The sequence below is a fragment of the Quercus suber genome, unplaced genomic scaffold (genome assembly GCF_002906115.3).
Source record: "Quercus suber isolate HL8 unplaced genomic scaffold, Cork oak 2.0 scaffold_571, whole genome shotgun sequence".
Taxonomy (NCBI): domain Eukaryota; kingdom Viridiplantae; phylum Streptophyta; class Magnoliopsida; order Fagales; family Fagaceae; genus Quercus; species Quercus suber.
The window spans coordinates 182861-197524 of record NW_027070016.1 but is presented as its reverse complement, the minus strand read 5'-3'; the positions used below and the strand labels follow the sequence as shown (position 1 = coordinate 197524).

Genomic DNA, 14664 nt, shown 5'->3' with positions numbered 1-14664 from the left:
TTCTTTCTAACCCCCCCCCCCCCCCCCCCCCCCTCTTTTTGGCTCTTCTCTTCTTTTCTTTTCCCACTTACGTTAAAGACGTTCTAGAGGCTCTTGCCTTAGGAATTTCTTTTCTGCAAGTGAAATATTTTAGCCTTTAAAGAGTTTAATAAATTTATTTGAATCTTAAAATATCCTTTCACTAAGAAAAGCATGCTCATGCAAGAGGTAGTCTATTTCTTTTCCTTTTCTAATCTTTTCTGTTAATTTTGTTTGATGATGCATGAATAGGTTTATGATGTCTTATTAATTCTGATTTTAAATACAATTGCCATGTTTGTTTGAATTTTTTTTCTTTAAATATGCTCCTAGATGATTTGTTGTTGTGATTTTTTCTTTTGAATCTCAAAATCTGATGTTAAAGATTTTTTAAACACACAAAATAGATTTGAATTTTTTATATCTAATTTTTTTTTTTCAACTTTCAAAACTGATCTACATTTTCATTAAATGTAGATCTGATTTTTTTTTTTTCTAACTTTAAAAACCAATCTGTATTAAATATAGATTTGATTTTTTTAACATGTAAAACTGATCTGAATTTTTTAGATCTGATTTTTTAACACACAAAATTGATCTATATTTTCATTAAATACAAATCTGATTTTTTTAACACACAAAACTAATTTGTATTTTCATTAAATACAGATCGAATTTTTTAACATACAAAACTGATCTGTATTTTCATTAAATACAGATCTGATTTTTTAACATGTAAAACTGATCTGTATTTCTTTAAATACAAATATGATTTTTTTAAGAAAAGTTTTCTTTGTCATAGAATTGCAGATTGTGAAATTTAAAAGAAGAAATTAAAAGTTAGGTTGAAGTTTTTGTAAGGTTAAATTTAATCAACTATCTTGTTGGCTTTATTTCGTGTCAATTTGCTTGTATTTTAGCACTTAAAAATCCTGTATTTAGGTGGGATTCATGTAAGGGTAGTGAGTGAGAGAGTGTGAAGAAGTGCTCAAGATTGTGCAAGGATGCAGGGCTTCGCGGCTGGGACTCGCGGGTGACTCGCGACTGGCAAGCTGCCAAATGCAGCACACGAGTGAAGCGTGCGAGAAGATAAACAATTGCGCCAGCTGTAGCACTACAGGAGAAAAAGTCCAGCCTGGCTGTTCTATTATCTCGCGGCTTTAACTTGGGACTTAGCCAAGTCACGAGGCCAAGCCGCCAACCAGCTCTGTTTTGAAAAACCTGACTCTTTGCATTCCTATCTCACCCTAGTATAAATACCCCTTAAACCCACGAAATGTAGAGAGCTTCAAGAGAGAATTTTGAGAGAGAAGTCCTAGAGAAAAACAATATTGCCTCATCCACAATCTTCACAAAGAGGCTCTTCAAATTCCTCTACTCTCACCCTCTCCATTGATACATCCTTGAGAGGTTCTTGACCAAATCCTTTTCTCACCATACCCACATCTGTGAGAAGGTCTTTTGGTGCTAAGGGAAGCAGTTTCGAAGGGACCAATGGTTATTGGTTGATGCTATGGTTTATAGCGGAATCCGGCAAGCTAGAAAAGACAAAGGTTCGGCGTAACCTCGTTGGAGCAAGAAGCTTAGAGGGCTTAGGTACCTGGGTAGATTAGGCTTGGAGGGTCTATTGTTGTTCATGTATCCCAACTTCATTTTTTAGTGGATTATTGACCACTTGGAGGGCGGCGGAGAGATTTTACGCCGAGGGTTTCGGTTTCCTCTTCGATAACACATTGTTGTGTTGTCCTTCTGTTTGCATCTCTTTTCCCTTAATCTTTACCATTTATTTTCTGTTGTGGATATGATTTTAATTAGTTTAGATTGTTTATCAATTCTGTTCTAAGCTTGTTATCATTTTCCGCATATACATTGTTTGATATAAAGCTTGAATTGGTATTTTGTTGTTTGGGGGTCTAAACGTTAATAGTGTTTTCAACGCTATTTGAACTTTCAATTTTGTATATGTGATGCATGTAAAATAAATTTGTCTAATGAGTATGAATCCTCTTCCAAAAGTCTTTTTATTTTTTGTCTAATAAAAGATTTGATTTATTTATTTTTAACCAAAAATTGTTTTCTTTATTATTAAAAATAGATTTGATTTTTCTTGATAAAATCATTTTTTTTTTAAATTTACACAAAAATAGATCTGACTTTTCTTTACAAATCCTTTTTTTTATTATTTTTTTTATCTACATAAAAATAGATTTGACTTTTCTTTACAAATCCAATTTTTTTCATCTGCATAAAGACAAATCTAATTTTTCTTTACAAATCTCAATTTTTTAATTCACAAATAGATATAAATTTTTAAAGAAGGGGATACATTCATAAGATAAATTTACTTGAATTAATTTCAGTCAATGTTTGTCATGTATGTTCAACATATCATTTACATCTTGCAAAAAAAGGTATATTGGTTATTAGAAACTAGAAGACTAGACTCTGTCTAAGCAGAATGGGTGCCTAACACCTTCCCATTCCGTAACCTAACCCCCGAGCTTAGGATTTTTGGATAGATAGATTAATGTTTTGTCCTTTTAATTTTGGTAGATTGTAACTAAGACCAAAACTTTGTATTCTTTTGCATAGATTGTAATTAGGACCTAAAGCCTTGTCAGGTTAATTTTCCGAAGTTGTACTTTTCTTTATTCAATCAATGACAATGAAGTATTTTGATCATGTAACGTGTATTTATTTTTTGTTATTTTATTTTATAAAAAAATAAGTGGCGACTCCACACCACTTACCCAAAAGAGAGGTGCCCTTAAAAGCATCCAAATCTCTTTTTTGAGAGCACCCAATTTTGCAGTCTCTCACAGTGGCGACTCTGCTGGGGATGTCGAGGGCTAAGCTTCGTGTTAGACTTAAGTGACCAACAATATACGCTTGTCTTTTGCATGATATTGTTCTTTGTTTGTTTATTTATGTCTTGAGATGTTTATATGATATTTTTGTTTGTGTTGTCATGATTGTTTGTTAAGAGCTTTCCCTAACTGTCATATTGTGTGCCATCAAAACAACAAAAATGTATGCACCCCTCTTGAAAGTTCAATATGTGTATAAAACACCCTTGAACTTTTAGACCCCAAATTATAAAAATACCAATTCAAGCTTTATATCAAACAATTAATGTGCGGAACATGATAACAAGCTTATAACAGAATTGATAAACAATCTAAGTCAAATATAAACACATCCACAGCAGTAAATATAAAGCAAAGACAAAGAGAAGGAAGATGCAAACACACAGACAACACACGATGTGTTATCAAAGAGGAAACCGAAGTCCTCGGCGTAAAACCTCTTCGCCGCCCTCCAAGTGGTAAATAATCCACTAAGAATGTTGTAAAGTTGTGATTTACAACTATGTGTTTTGTTGGCTTTTATTCCGTGCCAAATTTGATTGTAATTACTATCAATTGTTTATATCCTGTATTTGTTGTGGGAATTGATGTAAGGGGTGTGTGATAGAGAGTGTGTGAAGACTCAAGCAATTTGGAAGCTGAAGGAATCTCGCGGGTATGTCGCGACTTAGCTTCCCGCGAAGTGAAGCATGTGCCTTGCACATGCTAAAATGCGAAGAGTCAGGACAGGTGGAGACAGCTGTCTCTCGCGAGTATCTCGCGGGTAAGGCCTTCCCGCGAGACACCCGCGAGACATGCTGTTCTGCCAGCCTGTACTGACTGACTCACACATTTTGCACCTATCCTATATAAACCCTCATTACCCACAAATGTTGAGGAATGCTTCAGAGAGAAAAACCCTAGCCAAACACATTTGGAATTAGAGATTGTCATCCCCAGCTTTCTCTATACAATTGCTTGTGGTATCTCCTCAACCCTTCCCTCTCCATTTCCACACCATTGAGAGGTTGATAGCCCAAACACTTACCACACCCTTTGAGAGTGTTGAGTGACGTTTTGGTGCTGCTGGGAAGCATTGGAAGAAGCCTGGAATGGCAGATGCAACATGGAGCTTGTTGCGGGATTCGGAGAACTAAGACAAGACACGGTTCCAAGAAGCCTTGTTGGAGTAGGAGCTTGGAGGGCTTAGGTACATCGGGTAGATTAGGCTTGGAGGGTCTCTTGCTTACTCATGTATCCCAACTGATTGTCTAGTGGATCGATTTCCGCTTGGAGGGCGGCGGAGAGGTTTTTCGCCGAGTTCTTCGGTTTCCTCTTCGAGAACACGTCTCGGTGTTTTCTGTGTTTGCATCCTTCTTCCCTACTCTTGTTTAATTTCATTATTACTGCTGTGTTGCTTTAATTATGAATTAGAGTAGTTTCTTGTTTATACGCTTGTGTTTACACTATTCTGCACTTGTATTAAGTTAGTGTAAAATCAACCAAGCCGTAATTTTAATTTGGAGGTCTAAACAGCTCTTGTGTTTTTCAACACGTTTTCGAGCTTTCAAATGTAGTTGGGATACATGACCAGCAGAAGACCCTCTAAGCCTAATCTACCCAGGTACCTAAGCCCACCAAGCTTCTTGCTCCAACGAGGTTACGCCAAACCTATTTCTTCTTTAGCTTCCCGGATTCCGCTACTATACCATAGCATCAACCAATGTATATTGGTTCCTTCCAAACTGCTTCCCTTAGCACCAAATGAACCTTCTCATAGACGTGGGTGTGGTGAGATAAGGATTTGGTTAGTGACCTCTCAAGGATGTGACCATGGAGAGGAAGAGAGTAGAGGAATTTGTAGAGTCTCTAAGGCAAAGATTGGAGATGAGGCAATCTTGTTTTTCTCTAGGGTTTCTCTCACAAAATTCTCTCTGGAAGCTCTCTCAATTTAGTGGGTATAAGGATCTATATATAGTGGTGTGTGTTTGGAATATGAAGAGACAGTTTTTGCCAAACAGGGCTGGTTGGCGGCTTGACCTCGCGTCTTGTCCAAGTCGCGAGTTCAAGTCGTGACGTAATGGCCTGGCTAGCCTGGGACTTTTGTCCTGTAGTGCAACAGCTAGCGCAACCCTTCAGCTCACCTGTGTGCATCTCACGTGCCAGCATTTGGCAGCTTGCCAGTCACGAGTCAGCCGCGAGTCCTAGCTGCGAATCTCTGCCTTCTTGCACATACTTGAGCTTTTCTTCATATCTTCTCACACACTACCCTTACAATAATCCCACCTAAATACAGGGTTACTAAGTACTAAATTACAAGCAAATTGGTACGAAATAAAGCCAATAAGATGGTTGATAAATTTCAACCTTACAATTAACAATATGGTGGCAGTAACCATGGATCACCAATCTTCAATAAATTTGGGTACCAGTGGCGAACTCACCAACTCATAGCCCTAAGTTACTGGATCATTTCTTGTTGACTATAAAGGATAGACCATGTTGTTTGGACCAACGCAATCTTCATTACATTACAAGTTTGGGGGTGTAACCTCCTAGCTATGGGAAACAATAAAACAACAAACCCACCGTACAATGTAATGACTTAGAACCCACCCTTAGGCGGGTCCATGTTAAAATTGCATTGCATGTTGTGTGTGTTTGTTTGGTTGATTGATTGATGTAGATAGGGACTTAGCTTTGATTGACCTGACCAAGCCTTTTCTTAGGAGAGAATTTGGTCAAGATCTGAATGAAGGCTTCAAAGAGAACCCAAGGCTAACACTCAAGCTAGTAGCTCCAATTCTAAGCCCATCACTCCCATCACGGTACTGAAGTCCATGAGCATAGAAGACACTCTGCTACTGCAACATCACAATCCCATATTCGACCTACAAGACAGTTCAAGTCATAAGAAGTCTAAAACTCCTAACACTATGGCAAAAGAGGGAGAACATCCGAACACTGAAGAACCTATGAACACTCAAGAGCTACTTAACACCATGGTAGCTAGTCAAATCCAGTTGAGGGAGGACATGAACTTTATGGTGCAACAATTTCAGAACCTGAAGAGTAACCAAGAAAAGAACAAGGCTGATCATAATCCTCCAACCATGGAAAGTGAGAAGAAGATCAACGAGAGGATAAAAAAGATGGAAGAGATGATCAAGAGAGCTCGCAAGATGGAGGACCTCATTGGACTACCAATCATTCTTACTTTTCCCTGATGTAAGATTGCCTCCCAAGTTCAAGATGCCAACCTTGGACAAGTTTGACAGGACTGGTTAACCAAAGTCCCATTTGAAGATGTATATGAGGGCCATGCAACCCCTAGGAGCAACTGAAGAACTACTTGCTCAGATGTTCCAAAACACCCTAACTGGAGCCGCTTTTAGGTGGTTCCTCAACCTAGATGATGTTACAGCAAGGAGTTGGGAGGACATCTGTCGTGAGTTTCACAACAAATAAAAATACAACATAGAAGTGGATACAACAAGGAGAGATCTCGAGACCACGAAGCAAGAACCGAAAGAATCTTTCTCTGCCTTCATTACCAAATGGAGGTCCAAAGCTGCACAAATGATGAATAGGCCAACTAAAGAAGAACAGTTAAATATGGTTGTAAGGAATTTATTACTTGTATACCTTAAGTACTTGTTTGCCTAGTATTTTCCTAATTTTAAAGCTTTGATTGTTGTTGGAACCCAAATTGAGGATGCAATAAATAATGGCACTATAAAGAATGAGGACCCACCAAGGTTTAAAAAGAATTTAGGATCTAGTTCTAAAATTGCAGAAGTTTCTAATATATACAAAAATTATCTTTATCAACTTATTACTCTCATTGCCCTTGTGCCAATATCACAAGGACCACCTCAAAGGCCTAGGAGGGAATTTCATGAGTTATATATGCCTGTGAGTCAAGTGTTTGAAAAACTAAAAGCCAAAGGGTTATTAAAGCCCTTAGATCCAAGACCAATCACAGACTCATTACTCACAAGATTTGATGTGGCTAAGAGATGTGCTTACCACCAAAGTCTTGGCCATGAGACTAACAAGTGTTTTGGCTTTCATCATGAAATTCAAGACCTAATAGACAATAAGGTGATTGCACCGCCTACAAGGCCTAGCATCACTAATAATCCCTTGCCCAGCCAAATTTTGGGAGAGGACCAAGGATTAATTGCTTAATGACTGAAGAGGAAAGTAAAGAGGACCCGTTTAAGTTGATTTATGACCTACTTGAATGTTTTATGATGACATGGGAAGAGTTGATGGGAATGACGTCCACTGCAGGTTATGACATATGGAGTGAAGATGTAACCGAAACTACAAATTACTCAACATCGACAAATGGGGGGAGACACTTTAAACCCAAATCAAGCAACCCAATATCCACATACAGGGGGAGATAGTTTGAACCCTAATCAAATAACTCAATATCCACAAATGGGGGGAGACACTTCAAACCCCAAGACACCGATAAGAATGACCTAACAAAAATTACCCACATCATAAAGGGGGAGAGACACTTCAAACCCCCATATATAGAAACAGAAAACCCAATAGAAGCCTTGAACAAGGCCATCCAATAAACACCCACTAAAGAGGATGAGGTCCTTAAGCAACTACAGAAGACTCAAGCTAATATATCTTTAAGCAAATTACTCATGGCCTTATATAAGCACCGTCAAAATCTGGTAGACCTTCTCAACCAAATCCAAGTCCCTACAACCATAAATTCTCAAGATATGAATACTATGATTGGGTCCATAAGTAGGGAACTCACTATTTCCTACTCTGACAAAGATTTGACAAAGAAGGGGAAGCACCACAATAACCCACTGCATATTACTGTAGATGCTGAAGGCAAGAGGATTCCCATGGTTCTAATTGACGATGGAGGTGCCTTAAATGTGTGTCCTTTAAAGATGGCAAGTTGCTTGGGTCTAAGTAATGAAGATTTTGTGCCTACTGATCAGCATATGAGGGCATATGACAACATTAGAAGGGAGGTCTTGGGAACTGTAACACTAGAGCTCACTATAGGACCAGTGATCAAGAAGGTGGAGTTTCAAGTCCTGAACATAGCTTCTTGCTTCAATATGCTCATTAGGCGACTGTGGATCCATGACACAAAGGTCGTACCTTCATCCTTATACCAAAAGGTCTGGTTTCCATATGAAAGAGCCATAGTTACTATATATGGCAATACTTTGATTGTGCCAAAGCCTATTTTTGGTATTGATTCTAAGAAGGAGCCATTGACCTTGGATGGCTTTGAGATTGAGAAGCCTAGTTTTGAAAGAATAGAAGGGGAAGAGAAGAAGATCCCTATGGACTTTGCTCCCTACAGCAACAACAATGTGGTGGCAATGATAAGGAGAACGAATTACCTTCTAAGAATGAATTTGGGGAAGACTATAAAAAAGTCAATTGTTCAAGACCCAATAATTCCTACTGCCACACCACCATTTGGGCTAGGGTATAAGCCCACTGATGATGACTTGTTAGAGATGGATGTGAGGAGAATGGCTCGACCCAAAGCAAAGGGCATTCCTTATCCCCCCGAACCCCTAAAGCCCTATACTCTAATATTGAACAGGAAATTTGTCAAAAATGGAGATAGTCAATGCTATTGGGGATTCCCTAAACCGAGATTTGACCCTAAGACAAGAACAATGATGCCCGAGTTTGAGCTGCTATTTGATTAACAACAACCTTCTAAGACTAAAGATGGAAGACACAAATTGGGTCCTAACTGATTAGGCTGATTACATGGACCCTGATGCAATAACTACGCTTTTGCGAGATGCCATTTGCAATATAGAAGAAGAAAAGTATTGAGAAGCTTGCTAACATGCATTAAAAAGCCCATATGAAGCAAGGACAAGTGATGAAGAAGGGGGAGAAGCCCCTAATGATGATGATGAAGGTAGCAATAGCAAGAGTGATAGTAGCAGTGACAGTAGCAACAGTGATGATGGAGATGATGAGGATGATAGCAACAGTGAGAGTGAAAGCAACAATAGTGAAAACTATGATAGCTAATATAGTGGCAACGATTGGGGTGAACCTCCCTAGTGACAGAGAAGATGAAGATGAAGGGCTTTACTATGAAGACTATGATAATGATGTAGACTACTATGATGGAGATATAGAGGATGATGTTGAAGCTAAACATATAGACATGGGAAGCGACATCGGAAGTGATCAATATAGGCTAGCAAATGTACTATAAGCTATAGGAGAGGAGGTTGAAGAAGCCAATAATATAGACTATGATGATTACCCCTATAGGCGTCCCTCAAATTGGAGCTACATTACTGATGTTAGTTCGAGGTCCAGTCCCCGATATGACAAGCATGGTAGAGAAATTCCTGAGTTAGGGTTATTCCACAATTCAAAACTTGGCTCACTGACCCCATACACTGAAGAAGAAGATGACATAGATGCTAGATTGGCCACCCTAGATAGAAAGTTGATGATCCACAGTTTCAGAAAATAAACATTAGAGAGTTTTGAAGATGAAGATGAGAGAATGGAAGGGAATGAGTCAGAATATCTTCCCCAATAAATCCATTCAAGCAAAAAAGGAAAGCAAGATCTGTTTGGTGAGTGGATGGACAACATAGAGTGCTTCGATGCTTATGTGAATGGCAAGCCCACAGATATGGAGATTAATGACGAAGGCATGGATTATATGGATGAGGACCCCTTGGTACTGATTCTGGGGGAAGAAGGAACTCGCTGGGAGTTACCTGCCATCATTGAAGCCACAACTGAGTTGAAGAATTGGGCATGGGAAGGAGCCACCCACCCCATGGAGGACTCTGTGAGGAAGATCAAGACCGTCGAGCCAATCACTCCTGTTAAGAAGATCAAGACCATCGAGCCAATCACTCCTACCAAAAACATTGTTTCTTTTCTTATTGAGTCTGTTTCTGCTAGTATTACTATTCATGTTGAGTTTGTTTGTGATAGCATTCCTATAGGGCCTGTTTCTATTGAGTCTGTAAAAAACACTTTTCCTTATAATATGATTTCTGATTTTACTTATTTGTTGGCTTTGAATGTTTTTAATTCTGAAATTGGTAAAGAAACTCTTAATAATAAGGAATTAAAACAAGGGCATTTAGAACCTATAAAAGAAGAAACCCAACCTATTAACTTGGGAACTGATGATGAACCTAAAATGATACAAATAGGCAACACCTTGACCATTTCTGAGAAAGAAGCATTAGTTGCCCTACTGACTGAATTCAAGGAAGTATTTGCATGGTCCTATGAAGACATGCTTGGGATTGATATAGATATAGTACAGCATTGCATTCTAACAGATCCAACCATGAAGTCGGTCAAGTAAAATTTAAGAAGAATGAAGCCAAAATGGACTCTCAAGATCAAGGAAGAAGTTGAGAAATAGTACAATGCAGGATTCCTAAGGTTGGTCAACTACCCAGAATGGTTAGCTAAAGTGGTTCTAGTATTGAAGAAGGATAGGAAAGTTAGAATGTGTGTAGACTTCCAAGACCAGAATAAGGCTAGCCCAAAAGATGATTTTTCCTTACCCCACATTGACATTTTGGTTGATAATACAGTAGGACATGCCTTGCTATCATTTATGGATGGAGTTTCAGGGTACAATTAGATAAAGATGGCTTTAGAAGATATAGGGAAACCTCCTTCATTACTCCATGGGGGACTTATTGCTACAAGGTCATGCCATTTGGCCTTAAAAATGCTGGTGCTACTTACCAACGTGTAACCACTACTCTATTGCATGATTTAATCCACAAAGAAATAGAAGTCTATGTTGATGACATGATAGTGAAGTCCAAAGACCATAAGGGGCACATACTAGCCTTATGGAAGTTCTTTGAAAGAATCCAGTTCTATAAGTTACGGTTGAATCCCAAGAAGTGCACTTTTGATGTAACATCCAGAAAACTATTGGGGTTTATGGTAAGTCAGAGGGGAACTGAAGTCAATCTAGACAAAATCAAGGGCATTGTAGAGATGAAGCCTTCTAGGACTGAGAAGGAGATTCGAGGATTTCTAGGAAGGATACAGTACATTAGCAGATTCATAGCTCAGCTCACCATGACATATAAGCTACTTTTCTGACTGCTTAAGAAAGAAGTGCCCATAGTTTGGAATGAACAATGTTAAGAAGCTTTTAAGGAGATTAAGAATTATCTAATAAAGCCACCAATATTGGTTCCATCGGTACTTGAAAAGCCGTTATTATTGTATCTCACAACTACAGACACAACAATGGGGGCTCTGCTTGCTCAATATCTAGAAGAGTCTAGAAAGGAAAATGCTATCTACTACATTAGCAAGAAGAGGTTGCCTTATTAAGAGAAGTATTCACCACTTGAGAAGACATGTGTAGCACTTGTGTGGGCAACCCACAGACTCAGACATTATATGTTTGCTTTCAAAGTCTTGTTGATTGCAATAATGGATCGTTTGAAGTATTTGATGTATAAGCCTATGCAAGATGGAAAGACGACTAAATGGGTTTTGCTTCTGTCAAAATTTGATATTAGATATATGACTCATAAGTCTGTGAAGGGGAGGGCGATTGCTATTCACTTGGCCCACTGTTCACTTGAAGAAGCTGAAGAGATCCAAGGAGGCTTTCCAAATAAGGATATCATAGGGATTGAGGTAGAATCATGGAAGATGTATTTCGATGGAGCAACTAATCAAAATGGAAGTGGCATTGGAGTTCTCCTAATTTCTCCAAAAAGGACGCACATCCCATTCTCTGGTAGGCTCAACTTTCCTGCCACTAATAATGCCACTGAATATGAATCTTGCATTTTAGGGTTGCGAGCAGCCCTGGGTCTTGGAGTAAAAGAGTTGGAAGTATATGGTGATTCAGTTTTGATAATTTCTCAGATTCAGAATAGATGGAAGATCAAGGAAGAAAGGCTGATGCATTATCATGAATGTCTTCAGAAATGGGCCTCGAAATTCAGCAAGATCCAGTACCAATATGTGCCAAGGATGTAGAATTAGATTGCAGATGCTTTAGCAACAATTGCCTCCATGATGGATGGACCTAAGGAGGAAGAAACTAGACCCATAGTGGTGGAACAAAAAGATGAGTCAACTTATTGCATGTTAATAGAAGAAGCTAAGGGAAAGAATAGGGAAGGTGAATGGTATTCCAACATCTTACAGTACCTCTAGGATGGGACATACCCACCGTCTGTAGATAAGAATGACCAATTGACCATCAGAAGGCTATCCACTAATTATATTATTTGTGGGGAGAGGCTTTACAGAAGATCGTATGATGGAATTCACCTCTTTTGTGTGACCGCCAAGGAAGTATAGTAAATAATTGAAGAGGTTCATGAGTAAAGTTATGGACCACATATGAATGCACACATGCTGCCACAAAAGGTAATGAGACAAGGTTATTACTGGACTACAATGGAACGCCAAGTTTCATAGCCATGATGTGGACAATTATTAAGCAAATCTTTAAATCTTTCCCAACATTGATAAAATGTCTCATTATCTTCTTGTGAAAAATTCATTATTTGTCTTTTAAGTGCATTAGTCCTATGAACTGGAATTTTAAATATAAAAAAAAAAAAAAAAAAAAACCTCAATTAGTATCTCTTGCCAAGTACCAATTAACCTAGGTCTCAAAGAATTAAGCCAAGTTTTTGCCTTGTCTTTAAGAGAAAAAGGGAACAAATTCAACCTAATGGTCTCTTCATTACATGATTGGTCATGGAAGGTAGAACATACCTCTTCAAATTCCTTAAAGTGTGCGTAAGGATTTTCAGAATCTAAGCCATGAAATTTAGAAAGTAATAAAATCATACCGGGCTTAAAATTAAAATTATTTGCATTAGTTGGAAAAATGATGCATGATGGTGCATCACTCCTAGTAGGTTGCAAATAATCTCTGAGAGTTCTAATGGGTTGGTGAGCATGGAAGTTTTCATTATTTAAATTATTCTCATCACCATGATTACTTTCTAAGTCCATCATGATATCAAGTGTATCAAAATGTGTGAAAGAATCAGATAAATTGCTAAACAAATTATTAGACTCAATTCTAACCAAGTGATTATCACTATCACAACATCAAACACGCATGCAATAGTAAAGCAAGAAAGAAAGAGAAAAAGAAAAGAAAAGAAAACAAATACCTTTAACAATAAAAAGAAGTAAAAAAGAAAAGAAAAACTCTAAAAGAAAACTAAACTTCTTAAAAAGAAAAGAGTTGGAGAGATATTACCAAATATGTGAAGAAATTTAATGCTGAAAACCTCTCCAAACAAAGTGGAACGCTTTAATCGCCTATTCCTTGGCAACGGCGCTAAAAAGTTGTTGTGACTTAAATAATGCTCTCAAGTGTAGGATTGTCGTGAAGTAATAACTCGGTAAGTCTGAGGTCGAATCCACAGGGAAAAGGGAATTGATTAGCAAACCACAAGTGAATAAAGCTAAAATAATATAGTTTAATTGAAGAGATTTTTTATGGTTTAGTAAAGTTAATTTAAATTGAGAGAAAATAACAATATATTAAAGTGCTAAGGTTTAGGGATCCACAAACAACACATCTATTGGTAGTCTTTGTTGGAAAAACCAGTTTTGCATCTCATATAAAACCCACAGCAGAAGCAACACAAGGATCTACTTCATTCATGAGAGATAACATATAACCTTGAATTCTAGAACAAAGAGAAAAAAAAAAGTGCCCTGATGTAGTGAGATTCAAAAACAAAACTTGAGAATACCTTCGATATTCATCCCAATTCCACATGGTGCCTAAGATGAGTGATCTCTCAATTAGTTTTTGTGTACGTTGATTTTCCTTATGAAAAATGTATTTTTCAGATTCTATAAAGAAAAACTATTTTCTCTTCTTTTAATCATACATACGTTTTAACTGCCCTTAGCAATTACTTTGTTTAATAACTCTTATTATATAAAAACTGATTATCTAATTGGGTTAGCCTTTTAGGCCAGCCAAATTGGGCTTAAGTATGTGGATGGGGATGGGGCCAAAGGGACTAATAAGACTCTAGCTCCAATGGCCTTTAGACTTATCTATCAACTCTTGACAAGCCTAAAGTTACTATTAATTATATAACAAGTACCACTATGAAAATATAATTGCACTCTAGACCTTATTAATAAATTATTTCCCAAGACTCTAATATGATATCATTGACCCCTCCATGAAATATCCATAGTGAACTGAGGTTTTGACTGTTAAACTATATCTTACTTTTGATATATCAAAGTAACTTACATTTTATAATCGAGTTTACTATCCTCTCAGGTTTGAGAGTCTATAAAATTATAAGTCATGAGATTAATTATTCATGTGACAGTTGTTAATTGAATTGAATGTTCAAATAGTGTATAAAACGCTACGAATGTTAAAACCCCCAATTACAATATTATCAATTCAAGCTTAATGTAAAACAATATATGTGCGGAAAATGAACACAAGCTAATAACAAAATTGATAAACAATCTAAACCAATTAAAATCACATCCACAGCAAAAATTAAATGGCAAAGATTAAGGAAAGAGAGATGCAAACACAAGGACAACACAACGATGTGTTATCGAAGAGGAAACCGAAACCCTTGGCGAAAAATTTCTCCGCCGCCCACCAAGCGGTCAATAATCTACTAGAAAATGTAGTTGGGATACATGAACAGCAATAGACCCTTTAAGTCTAATCTACCCAATGTACCTAAGCCCTCCAAGCTTCTTGCTCCAATGAGGTTATGTCGAACCTTTGTCTTTTCTA

General features: G+C 37.6%; 1 protein-coding gene and 1 non-coding gene across 2 annotated transcripts; both read left to right on the top strand.

Annotated features, from left to right (window-relative positions):
* The first annotated feature begins 11330 nt into the window (after positions 1-11330).
* On the top strand, positions 11331-11888 carry LOC111999174 (uncharacterized). Its single transcript, XM_024031294.1, has one exon. It carries the CDS (start codon positions 11331-11333, stop codon positions 11886-11888), a length of 558 nt encoding a protein of 185 aa, XP_023887062.1.
* Positions 11889-12332: 444 nt separating this feature from the next.
* LOC111999182 (small nucleolar RNA R71) lies at positions 12333-12439 on the top strand. The gene has a single exon (XR_002881568.1). It is a non-coding gene; the product is annotated as a small nucleolar RNA R71 (small nucleolar RNA).
* Positions 12440-14664: the final 2225 nt, after the last annotated feature.

What these genes read in the sequence shown, in the direction of transcription:
- LOC111999174 (XM_024031294.1), top strand. Translation starts at nt 11,331, where the DNA reads ATGGATCGTTTGAAGTATTTGATGTATAAGCCTATGCAAGATGGAAAG.